The following is a 13080-nucleotide window of genomic DNA, read 5'->3' as shown; positions in this document are numbered from 1 at the left end:
GAGGAGGCAAAGGACAGCTGAGATCAGGGGACCAATGTGCCCTTGTATTTCTCCACTCCCTTTGGCTTAGAAATCTCTGCAACATGTCTTTGAACTGAGAACCAAAGCCATTTTCTGGGTTTCAGAGATTCACTTAGAGGGCCAAAGAACAGGGTGGATAGGCCATGCTAAGCATCAAAATGTCATTGGCTACATGTTGGGCATATACATCTTTATGCCAGAATTTGACTCATACCTTGTCTTATAGCAAGAGGCACCCCAAACTTTAACACAGCACAAAAACTATCTGTAGTATGATGTTATCATGATAATAGTACTTGTTGGAGGTTTACTTGATAACTGCATTTGTTAATCAAAACTCATGGAGTCCCCTCTTTATGTGCCAGGCACTTTGAATCAGCTTGCCAATAGCCCTGTGGGAACATCTGCCAAGAGGGTATGCATAACTCTGTAGTTCACCCGGACTGTGTATTTAATGAGCAGACATGTGAACCAACAGCAACCACAAAACAAGCAGAAGGGTACAACTGTTTTAGTCAGTGACTTTTGAGAGAAGCCACAGTATATGTACAGACAACAGGAGGATTTTTAAGCTTCTATAAAAAAGTTTATTTACTGAAATGTATAAATTAATGCATTGATTGTGTTAAAATTTAACTTATAATTGAGTGTGCATTTTCTAAAATCATAGTGAGATAATGTATGTTTAATAATTGAAATTTACCTGAAACACAGAACCCCTGAAGCACTGATGTGCAGAAGAATTTGAAAATAATTGTTTAGGTCATAAGGCAATGTCACAAGATGGGGAGTTGAGGAGTGCTGTTGGGTCAGGAGGACTTTGGATAGAGGAATCAACCCAGTGGTGATGTGCTGGGGGCCCAGAGTGGAGTGAGCCTGGCGGCACATAGTTCAGCCAAATAAAGAAAAAGAGAGCCACACAGGATTCAGAAGATTTGGACTTTTAATCTGCGTTCTGCCCAAGGCTCTGCATGAGTCTGAATAGTTCATTCAAGCACTCTAGTCCTCATCTTCTGAAGCCTAAAATGAAGGTGTTGTACTGTGTTTTCTCTGGGTGTATTGCAGTCCATGAAGTTTAATTTGACTCTGAACTGGTTGATCACATTATCTTTTATATGCTGAAATTCTGAATAAAATTTGTTTAACAAACAGAGTTCCATTACTGGACAAATTTGAGAACCACTAGAGCAAGTCTCTTCCAGCTGCACAACATTATGACTTTGTGGTGCATTCACTTCAACAAATGCATAAGTGCAGCACCTTTGTGGAGCCACCTGCTCGCTCTGCTCAGATCTGTTGGTAGGGAGATGCAGAGGTGGTAGTGGTGATAGAGCAGGGAGAATAGTTTTCCTCTCTGAGGAAATTCTTATTCCTTTTAGAGGTTTTTGTTGTTATTTTTAAGAAAGTCAAATACTGATGAGGCAGTTGTTTAGGCTGTGATGCAGAGCTGTTAGAGGAAGTCTTGTGAAAGTGGGAGTCAGCCTGTCCGGCACCCCGTGGAAATCGTGGTCAGTCTGTGGCAGGTAATCAAAGGCAGGCACCTCTTTTGTGGCTGTGGACCCTCCTTTACCACTCAGAAGTATACATGCTGTCTGGACCCATCCCCAGGCTCCTAACCCTGACTTTAAAAATCTGGCTTACCTTCCACATCTGCCTGTCCTTGAGTGTATAGTTTTGCAAGGAGACAGGTGTGTCAAACTGACGATTTGCCAACTATGTAAACTTACATGTGTAGTTGGCAAAGTCAGGCTGTGCCCCAGGTGTGTTCAGAGAGCCCATATCTGTCTGGAACAGTTATGTTGAATTAAGACAATATCTTTAGTTCAGCGATTTTCAGAAATGGTTCTAAACAATGGTACTCTGTGTTTACAGTATAAGATTATGAAGAACCCCAGGGCAAGCAGTTCTTGATTTTCTCAAGTTGAACAGCTGGCTGCAGCCTAAGCTGAGCCTGCATTTATTTACCTGCCTAGGGGCAGGGCACAGGGAGGTGGAGGCAGCTCAGGGTGACAGTTGAACGGCAAGCCTGCAGCATCACTTTCTCACCCACACACTTTCTATTGCCTTGCACACTGGGTTGAGGTTTATATTCATTTATTCTGTACAAAGTTTATTTTTGTCATAAACCAGTTGTTTTATTTTCACACTGGGAAAAAGCACATTCCGAAGCTGTCACAAGTTTTTGAAGTGAAAAGAAGCAAATGCCTAAGTCTCTCTGACAGTAGGGAAGCTGATCCCCTTTCTCCAGCAACGTGGTCATTTAGTGCAGGTGGCCCTCCCACTCCTTCTGACTCTCCATCCTTTCTCCCTCCACCCATTCTGCCATTCGTTCTATACATTTAAATGTCCCCACCATATAAATAATAAACACCATTAGCCATCTCTTATTGAACACTTACTGGTGTGAGATGCTATTTCAGCCCTTCACATGCTTTAACAGTTTGATTCTCATTACATTGCTGTGAGGTAGATAGGGTTTCTTTCATTGTGCTTTTGAGGAAGCTAAGTCTCAGAGATGTCAGTGACATGCACAGGCTTGTGGAACAAGACTCGGAGCTCACATCTCTGACCCTGAAGCTCATGCTAAGATAACAAAGAGTGTCCTCCATGTGACTGAATCCCCCAGTCCTTTCCTGTGCCAGTATTTCTTATGGCAAGATTGCTTTTGACATACGTGTTTCTAGGTGGCCCTGCTCTTGCAAGTACTTACCCCTCAGCATTTTAGGGGATTCTGGTATGTCAAACTGATGAAAGCATGATGATGGTTGAAACCTTCATTTAGGTCTGTGATCAAATGTCGTTTCTTCCAAGAGTCCTTCCCTAAATGCCCTTTCTAAAGTAGCACTTTCTGTTCTTTTACTGTTTTATTTGCCTTCATAGTATTTACCTCTACCTGGCATAATATATACACACCTGTGGGCCAGGGGTTGGGGGTTCGTATCTAGGCTTATTCTTTCTCTGACATGAACTCCAGTAAGGGCAGAGACGTCTTCACTGTTGTATTCCTGGTACCTAGAACAGTGCCTCACTTGTAGTAAGTACTTAGTATTTGTTAGTTGAATGCATAGTAGAAAATGCTTCACCGTTTTGCAACCCCTAGAGCACCTTCAGCGTCCTTGGGTTCCTAGAGTTCTGCCTGCATATTAAAAACTTGTTGAATGAAAATTCCATCCCTTCTTCCTCCTCACACCCTGCTTATATGCTCTTCCACTCATTTTTATATGCACTTGTATAAATACACATAAATGTATACATATACTAGGCCCATCGTCTTGCAGCTTTTTTTTTTCCTACTCATCAGAATGCCTTGATGAGCGCCTTGTTAGTCCTGCAGACCTAACGTATGTAATGACTTATTCATCCAGCTCCCAGATGACCATTTAGGTGGTCTTCAACCTGTTCGCATTCTGAATAGTGCTGCGGTGAGGATTCTTATATATTTGTGTATGTGAGCAAGTGTTTCTTCTACTAAGAAATAGAATTGCTAGGTCATAATGAATGAGCATTTGAGATAGTCATCAGCCCAAAAGTATGTGCTTTAGGAAAGAAAAGAGGCCCGTGTGGCTCGGGTTGAGCAAGTGAAAGGAAGAGAGTACAGATCTTCCTTGGCTTATGATGGGGTTATGTCCTGATAAACCCATTGTATGTTGAAAATATTGTAAGTTGAAATGCATTTAATACACCTCACCTATCGAACATCATAGCTTAGCTTAGCCCACCTTAAATGTGCTCAGAACACTTACATTAGCCTACAGTTGGGCAAAGTCATCTAACACAAAGCCTATTTTATAATGTTGAATATCTCATGTAACTTTGAATACTGTACTGAAAGTGAAAAACAGAATGGTTGTCTGGGTACAGAGTGGTTGTACATGTATTGGTTTTTTACCCTTGTGATCATGTGGCTGACTGGGAGCTACAGCTTTGTGCTGGTGCCCAGCATCATGAGAGAGTATTAACAGCATATCACTAGCCTGGGAAAAGGTTAAAATTCAAAATTCTAAGTACAGTTTCTACTGAATGCGTATCCCTTTTGCACCATTGTAAAGTCGAAAAATTGTAGGTCAAAAAACTGTAAGTCAAAAAATTGTAAGTCGAACCATTTTAAGTCAGGGACCATCTGTAATAGATGAGATGTTTGTTCATCAGATGGAATTGTGTGTGTGGAACAGATTGCACAGGGTCTGGTAAGGAGTTAGGCTTTAACTGAATGAGACGATGGTGGTACTGAACAATAACTGGGCAAAAGATAGGAGCATATGAAGAAAAGCAAAAGATGCAAGTAAACATAGGAAAAATGATTAACCTCAGGAGTATAAGAGAAGCTCAAAACCACAGGTTAAAAAAATCACTTTCACATATTAAATTAGCAAAACTAAAGTAGGACTGGTAATTCTCCTTGTTGGCAGGGTTAGGTGGGATGGACCCTTTCATTCTCTGTCGGTGGGATTTCAAGTCAGCATCCGTCTTCTGGAAAGCAAATTGGTATATGGATTAAGAGCCTTAAAGCCATCATTTAGACCCTTTGACTCGGTAATTCTTTCTCTTTATAGATACCCAACTATCGTGGGCTGAGCTCTGAGTAAGGTTCTAAAAGTTCTGAGGGAGCTCTTAGAGACATAGAAATGCTTATGGTATATTACTTGTAAAATAGAATATGATATGTAACATGGTATCAATTAAACAAAGAAAGTACATCAGAATGCTAATAGTATTGGGATGATGGATGTTTGTATATCAAACTTGTATTTCTATTTTTACTTTTCATGTCTTTCAATGGTATATGTTTGGTATCCATCAACTCATAAAGTTTGTTACTTTCTGTGATTGTGGAGGTTTACTCAGTTTTTCAAAGGAGTATTATAAAATGTTTTACTTAAAAAAAAAAGAATAAGGTCATCGGTTTCAAATCTCATTTAAAATATACCCTAGAATAGAGAAGAGCCTAGCAAAAGATTCAGATCTGTTCCTGTGCATTTATCACAGGAATTTGGCCCTCTTCCTAGAAGTGGCTTTTTAAATTACAAGGGTGAAATCCAGTTGAATTTGTGTTCTGTCACCATGTGATGTGTCTGTGATTATGCTTCTCTTTATAAGACATGCGTTTTCATTTCAGCGGCCTCATTGTTCCTGAGAGAGATGGCAACGAGACTGTCCCAGAGGTCGTTGCCACATCAGGTTATGCCCTGCTGCATTTTTTTAGTGATGCTGCTTATAATTTGACTGGATTTAATATCACTTACAAGTAAGATATTTAAGTCTAATATTTGTGATTTTTTTTCAGAAGACTGTATACTTTGTTTTAACAATAATAATGACTAACATATTGAGGGTTTACAATGTGCCAGGCATTATGCTAAGTAGTTTGCATGAATTTTCTCATTTAAAGTTCTTCTAAAAACTCAGTTACAGGCACTGTTTTTCTACTTCTTTTATAAATGAGGAAAGTGGCAGGAAAAGGTAAAGTAAATTGTCAAAGCAGTGGGACCACTGTTGCAACCCAGGTCTTGCTGCTGTTGAGCTTCTCCTGGAAAAGAGGGGCATTATCCATTCCTGCCAATGGATAAAAACTTTGGAGGAGTTTGCTAAGTACAGTTTAACAAATATTAGTAGTTTTCATGTACTCAGTAGTTGGCCCATAGATGACAGCTTAGTTGAGGTTACAAAGGAAATGTAGACAGACAGACTCTGGGCAGCTTTTGGAATTTGTTGCAGTAGGAGAGAAGCTAAGTTCTGTCTTTTCCTTTTTTTCCTAAAAAATGTTTATTTTCAGAAGTAGTTAAATTCATAAAATGCCATAAGCAGGGGGGTCTGTGATAAAGAACTTTTGTGTCCCACAAAACCTAAAATATATATTATCTGGCCTTTTACACAATACGTTTGACAACTCTTGGTATAGCTGGTAACCCCCATGTGTAACCTTTATACTGGGTTCTTTTTCTTGCCCATTTTCTCAGGATCTCAGTAGTCTTTCAACCCTATTTAAAGCCATCTTTATCTTGATTGGTATGGTGATTCAGTTTTTCAGGTACCCAAGGTTTGTGACTTAGCAGCCTGGGCAGCTCATCACAAGCCTGGGTTTGAAAAGTAGGCATATGCATTTATTATATTATATTAGAACACAGATTATAAAAATACTATACATACATACTTATAAAATTTTATTATAAATGTATCGTGAACTGACGTTAGGGTGTAGGCATGAATGTTAATTAGCTTGTTTTGTAACTGATTCCTGATTTTCTGGCATGCTTTGCTACAAAATTCCTTTTTAGTTTTCTTTACACTCTTACAGTATCTTGCTAATCCTGTTATCCCCCCTTTTTAAAATCAGAATTATGTCTTTTCAAAGTGTTGTCAATATCATTGTCACGTTACTATGCAACACTTTATGGTTAAACTCATGTATTAAGTTAAACTATCCCTCCCTTTTCTTGCATCTGAGATGGGTAGATAAACTTGCTAAGGAATTTAATACACACTAATCTGAGCAATAATCTTAAGCAAATTCTGTAAACTTTTAGAGACTATCCAGAGGAATGAGGATGGTAGTGTATTGTTTGCAATTTGTTTTATCCTTTCTTCTCCAGACTTGCTAGCATGCATTTGGCAATTTTATAATGCTCATCATTTGTGGGCTACCAAGAATTAGGATAGTCATCCTGTCCTTAAGGAGCTAAGCCTGGATATTTTGCAAGAATCTCTTCTCTTCTTGTAATCTCTTTAACTGTCTCTTCTTATGAGAATCCAACAGGTTTAATTTGATTTATTACTTGCCCTAGTTCTGCAGTGTTGAGTGACCCCATTTAGGCTAAATGGTAAGTACTGCAATTATGCTTGTGAATGAACTGGCTAGACAGTGAGATTTCTTAAGCCTTGTTTAGGAGGAAGTTCTGCTAAGTTAATCGAAGTGTTGCTTTGTGTTGATTTAATTTTCCCCCACTATTTTTATAGTTTTGACATGTGTCCGAATAATTGCTCAGACCGAGGAGAATGTAAGATCAGTAATAACAGCAACACTGTTCAATGTGAATGTTCTGAAAACTGGAAAGGTGAAGCATGTGACATCCCTCACTGTGTAAATAACTGTGGTTTTCCTCATCGAGGCATCTGCAATTCAAGTGATGTCAGAGGATGCTCCTGCTTCTCAGAGTGGCAGGGTAGGAACTTCTTTCTTTCTTTTTTTTTCTTTCAATTTACAGAATGTTTCTAGTTTAATAAGTTGTAGATTGACTTTATTCCTAATATCTGTACCATCTATGTTAATCAAATATCAGGAAGAGTTTAAGTTTTCATATCTCTTTATTCAGCTTCTTACAAATCTTTGAATTTCATAGATGTATGTTTGTGGTCTCTAGAGATGTGGAGCAGTTTAACATTCTTTGCAGTTCATTCATGAATTTAGAGAACTTGGTCTCAGCCATAAGACACAGAGAACCAAGTTGGGAGGTGGAACAAGAGTTGACAATAATGGTCTCTCCACAGAAACTTTCAATAAATTCAGAGAAAATTGGGGTTGATTATACAGTAGAATCCTAAAGCAGTCAGTTATTGGAATTATCTGCAGATACAGATTATTAAAGAAGCCTTTAGCAGATTATTCAAGGGGTGGGTGATAACAGCTGTTGCTGATTTGGTTTTCTGGGTTTTTTTAAATACGTTTACCCCTTTCTCGGAACACATTTATCTTGAATTTCCAGAAATGTGCTTGTTTAGATGCTTTAGTTTGTTCGGTTTGGCTGACATTGAGCAGTTAAATAATTGAAGTATTTGACTACCTACCACTTTGCAAATGTTGGAGCAGAAGCCAAACCTCTCAAAAAAGGAGTTTCTTGATTTTGCAGGAAATGGATAGTTTTTAATATTCCCAGGACTAGTCTTTACATTTTAGCTCTAAAGTTTTTTTTGTTTTTTTTTTTAAATTTATTTATTTTTGGCTGCGTTGGGTCTTCCTTGCTGTGTGTGGACTTTGTCTCATTGAGACAAGTGGGAGCTACTCTTTGTTGCGGTGCGCAGGCTTTCTCATTGCAGTGGCTTCTCTTGTTGCGGAGCACAGGCTCTAGGTGCGCGGGCTCAGTAGTTGTGGCGCACGAGCTTAGTTGCTCCACAGCATGTGGGATCCTCCCGGACCAGGGATCGAATCCGTGTCCCCTGCATTGGCAGGTGGATTCTTAACCACTGCACCACCAGGGAAGTCCCTAAAGTTTTTCATTTGAATTAATAATTCCTTTGTCCACTCTTTCCTCTGAGAGCTGCTTAAGCAAGTATTTCATTACTAAAAAATCCTAACCTAGATATGGTTAGGTCTTCATTAGAAAGTATGTGATTTTGAATTTTATTAGAGATTACCCTTGGTCACTACCTTTGAGTAAATTGAAAGCACAAATTAAAGGGATTTCTCTGATATTTAGATGCTAAAGGAAAGACTGTAAGTATTCTTTAGATAATTTGTTGTATTTAGATGATTAAAACTTGAAATGCAGTAGTTTTCTCTTTTTTTTTTTTTGTCCTTGCTGAACTGCATGTGGGAATCTTAGTTCCCCTGACCAGGGATTGAACCCAGGTCCCCTGCAGTGGAAGTGCAGAGCACTGACCACTGGACTGCCAGGGAATTCCTGAATTGCAATAATTTTAAAGCTGCATTTTGTGAAGCTAATTTATTTTGTTTTATTAGGTCCTGGATGTTTAGTTCCTGTACCAGCTAACCAGTCATTTTGGACACGAGAGGAATATTCTAACCTAAAGCTCCCCAGAGCCTCTCACAAAGCTGTGGTCAATGGAAATATAATGTGGGTTGTTGGAGGATATATGTTCAACCACTCAGATTACAACATGGTTCTAGCGTAAGTTGTTTTAAAAATTTTTACAAGAAGCTTACTTTTCCATTTTGAAAATATTTAAAGTAGAGATAAGCAAAAAGAAAAGAAATCATTAGTAATTGCATTCCTGAAGAAAATCTCTGTTAGTATTTTAGTAGTTGTATTCTAGACTTTTGGGGACATATTCTTAGTTTTTGAAATTGGGAGCCACAAAGAATTCATTGCTGTAATAAAGAATAATCCATCTTTTCCAGACACTGTCTCTCAGATTTTGTGTTAGGCACATATAATAGGCTCTATATAAATAGGGGATTGCTTTGCCTCTTAATTTAATTAACATTTCTATAGGTTAAGCGGCTTGCATTTATAGTTTGCTAGTGGAAATTATGCCATTCTTTAATACTTTCCAGGGTTCAAGGTCTTTTGCTGGTTCCATGCTGCTCATCCTGAAGGGAGAGTATATTTTCACGGTGGAATTAGCTATGGAGTTTGACTTTGGGGAGAAATTTTTGAACACCTACTGTTGTGCTGATTTTGTGCCCTGGAAATTTTTTCTAAACATTTTCTACTAATGAAGATTGTCAAAAATCAGCATCTGTTCTTTAAGGAATTCTGGAAATATGGCAGTGATAGTATAGTTTCTGAGTCCCCCAAACATAGTCATTAAAGCACAGAGAACAACTAGGATAGCAAAATAAAAAACACATGGATAACATCTATAACAAACTTGATCAGAAGGCATCTACACAAATAGGTGGGGTTAAACCATTGACAGCTATAAGACCTGTGTGCTATCAGTATCTATGTAGGAGTGAAAAAAGGGGAGCGGTGGGCCCACCAACAGTAAACCCAAAGACCCGCTGGAAAGCTCAGCAAGCTGCTTTGAGAACAGCAGCTGGAATTGGGAAGATTTTGCATGTTCTAGTAGGGGGGATGAGCTCAAGGGATCTATAGTAGGATCTGAAGGGGCTGGAACAGTTTGTGCCGTATTAGCTCTCAAAAAAACAGCCAAAGACTCTTTGTAGGAGAAAGTCCCACACTGAAGAAAAGCTGCTGGGAATAGAATTCAAATTGAACAGGACAGGGACAGCAGAGAAAGAAAGTCCAGATAACAGTCTGAGAGGGGAACAGAGCCAGGAGATCTCAACAAGTAAGGTGCCAAATAGTTGGACGCTACACTACAACAGAAGAGGAGCTAGTGAGCTGAGAAACTAGAAAAACTAGCTGAATCAAGCCTCTCCTATAAGAGTTCAGGAAAATTTTTTAAAAATTAAAAAAAATTAAAATTAAATTAAAAAAATTAAAATTAAAATTTAGCAACAGAAAAAATATCAAGGTCAAATCTCATAGAAAGTTATTATAAAAAAGAAGAGAATAAGTAGAATAATACCCCTTCAAACGTGAAAGCATAATAGAAAAATACGTTCACAAAACTGACAAAAATTATAACTTAGTATTCCAAAGTAAGCTAACATACAATAAGAAAATGATAAAAGACATGAAAGAACAGTATAACCAGGACTAGAAAAATTCGGAAATGAGATGATAGAAGTTAGGAAGGAATTTTAAAATAATTTCAGAATTAAAGACAAACCTAGAAGGAACACAGAGTAAATAAACACAACAGATACTCCTTTAGAAATAGAATATGAAAAAAAAAAGAAATAGAATATGAAAAAGGAAATTTTTAAAAATCATAAATAAATGAAGGTCATTTTCCCCTATTCTTTGTATGATAAGTACAGTTAAAAAAACCTGGACATCTGCCGCCGCAGGCTCGCCCCACATCCTACCCCTCCCTCCCCCCGGCCTGAGTGAGCCAGAGCCCCCGAATCAGCTGCTCCTTTAACCCCGTCCTGTCTGAGCGAAGAACAGGCGCCCTCAGGCGACCTACACGGAGAGGTGGGTCCAAATCCAAAGCTGAACCCTGGGAGCTGTGCGAACAAAGAAGAGAAAGGGAAATCTCTCCCAGCAGCCTCAGAAGCAGCGGATTAAAGCTCCACAAACAACTTGATGTACCTGCACCTGTTGAATACCTGAATAGACAACAAATCATCCCAAATTGACGAGGTGGACTTTGGGAGCAAGAGATATTATTTTTTCCTCTTTTTGTGAGTGTGTATGTGTATGCTTCTGTGTGAGATTTTGTCTGTAAAAAAAACAAACAAACAAAAAACCTGGACATTATATATAAAACAAACATAAGAAAACTCTGAAGAAGGCAGTCTTATTAGGGACCTCAAGACCCAAAAAATGACATAATGGTAAGTTCCAAGGGTTTTCCTTTAGTCTCATATATCGCAGACTTGATGTTGGAAAAATCAGCAGTCTGGAAATGTTAATAGGTATAAGCTGAAAAAGCCCCAAGAAAACCCTGTTTTCTCTAGCCGGAGGACCAGGAAAGGGGCAGCTTAGCAAGACAGAAAACTTTTAGACAATAACCACTCGACCTTAGACAAACAGCACAGACAGAACTGTGGCTTCACCCCCACACCTGCTAGCTCTCTACTAATAGAGTCTAGATTTCCACTTATGCCAGGATAAAGTGAGGTGCTCCAACCACCACCCCCCATCCCACCAGGGTAGGGTTAAAGAAGGCCATATAGGGAGCTGAGACTTACTTCTCCACCAGGCATTAATGAGGTCTCCCCCATCACTGTGACATCAGTGGAGACACTGTGGGGAGCCTGGATTTCTACCCCTGCCTGGCAGCAACAGCAGTAATAAGTAGACTTTCCCTCTCTCCACTGGGGTGGTGTCAGAGGAGGCCTGCTATAACAGAAGATTTAAATAAGATCCAGAGTCTCATGTCATGATACCCAAAATGTTGAGATTTCAATTGAAAATCATTTGTCATGGTAAGAGCCAGGAAAATCTCAACTTGAATGAGAAAAGGCAATCAAGAGATGCTGACACCAAGGTGACACATATATTCGAGTTATCTGACAAAGATTTTAAAGCAGCCATTATAAAAATGCTTCAACAGTTCTCTCAACAACAGAATGGAGAGGACAGAGGAGAGAATCAGTGAACTTGAAGATAGAACAATAGAAATTCCTTAATCTGAACAACACAGAGAAAATAAAACATTTAAAAAATGAACAGAGTTTCAGAGACCTGTGGACTGTAACAAAAAATCTTAACATTTCTGTCACCAGAGGAGCCTTGGAAGAAGGGGAGGAAGAGGGTCTATATATGAAAAAGTATTTGAAGAAATAATAGTTGAAAAGTGCCCAAGTTTGGCAAAAGATATGCATGTACAGAGTCAAGAGATTGGGTGAACTCCAACAATCCCAACTCCCACAGGAGTTTTACATTTCATTAATTCTTTCTTATTCCATCTCTCATTCCCCTGCTTAGCTGTCATACTGTCTTTTCATTTTTTAGATCTCCACCACATTTTCTCCTGTTTTCCTGCTCAGCTAGTGGCCTTGTTTCCCATTTCTGTTTTGAAAGATAAAGGTTATCAAAAGAGGACTTCCACAAACTCCCACCACCACATTTAGCAATTACCTACATATTGCTCATTTTTCTGTCTTGTGTTTGTTTCTTTACATCAGAACTGTCCAGTGGACAGTTTCTGTTTTGGTTATGATGGAAATGCTCTGTGTTTACAATGTCATGTCACTATCCACATGTGGTTATTGAGCACTTGAAATGTGGCTAGTATGACTGAGTGGGTTTTAAATTTTCAGTTCTTATTCCTCATCTTACTTGATCTTTCACAAACATTCAATACAACCAGTCTCTCCTTCCTCTTTTAAACAGTTTCTTCACTTGGCTTCCAGGACTCCACACTTCCTTGACATTTTTTCTAACTGCCCATTCCTTCTCAGGCTCCTTAGCTGGTTCCTCTTCAGCTAACTGACTTCTGAATGATGATGTGCCCCAGGGCTCAGTCCTTGGTCCCCTTCTGTGAGAGTGTGTATTCACTCCCTTGGTGATCTCATGTAATATCTTGGCCTTTGTGCCGGTGACTTCCAAATTTATATCTGCATCCTAGACTTAACACCTGTTCCCATATCCCCACCTCTTTATTTGACATCTCAATAGGCATCTAAAACTCCATGTGTCCCAAACTGATCTTTCCTCCAAGCCTGTTCTTGCCCCAGAAGTCCCTATCTCAGTAAACGACCACTCCATTCTTCTATTTGCGTAAGCCAAAAATTTCAGAGTCATCCTTGACTTCTTGTTTTTTCACACTCCATATCAGTATATGTATTAGTTATCTCTTGCTGTG

General features: G+C 39.0%; 1 protein-coding gene across 5 annotated transcripts in view; it reads left to right on the top strand.

Moving 5' to 3' along the window:
* Window positions 1-13080, top strand: part of ATRN (attractin) — a 162128-nt gene that overhangs the window by 44606 nt on the left and 104442 nt on the right. For all 5 annotated transcript variants that reach the window (XM_057530149.1, XM_057530146.1, XM_057530145.1 and 2 more), the window contains exons 4-6: window positions 5138-5266; window positions 6976-7181; window positions 8696-8864. In XM_057530149.1, coding sequence (XP_057386132.1) covers window positions 5138-5266; window positions 6976-7181; window positions 8696-8864 — 504 coding nt within the window. The remainder of the gene's footprint in view (window positions 1-5137; window positions 5267-6975; window positions 7182-8695; window positions 8865-13080) is intronic.

Source organism: Balaenoptera acutorostrata, chromosome 15, assembly GCF_949987535.1.
Source record: "Balaenoptera acutorostrata chromosome 15, mBalAcu1.1, whole genome shotgun sequence".
Taxonomy (NCBI): Eukaryota; Metazoa; Chordata; class Mammalia; order Artiodactyla; family Balaenopteridae; genus Balaenoptera; species Balaenoptera acutorostrata.
This window is presented reverse-complemented; position numbering and strand designations above follow the sequence as displayed.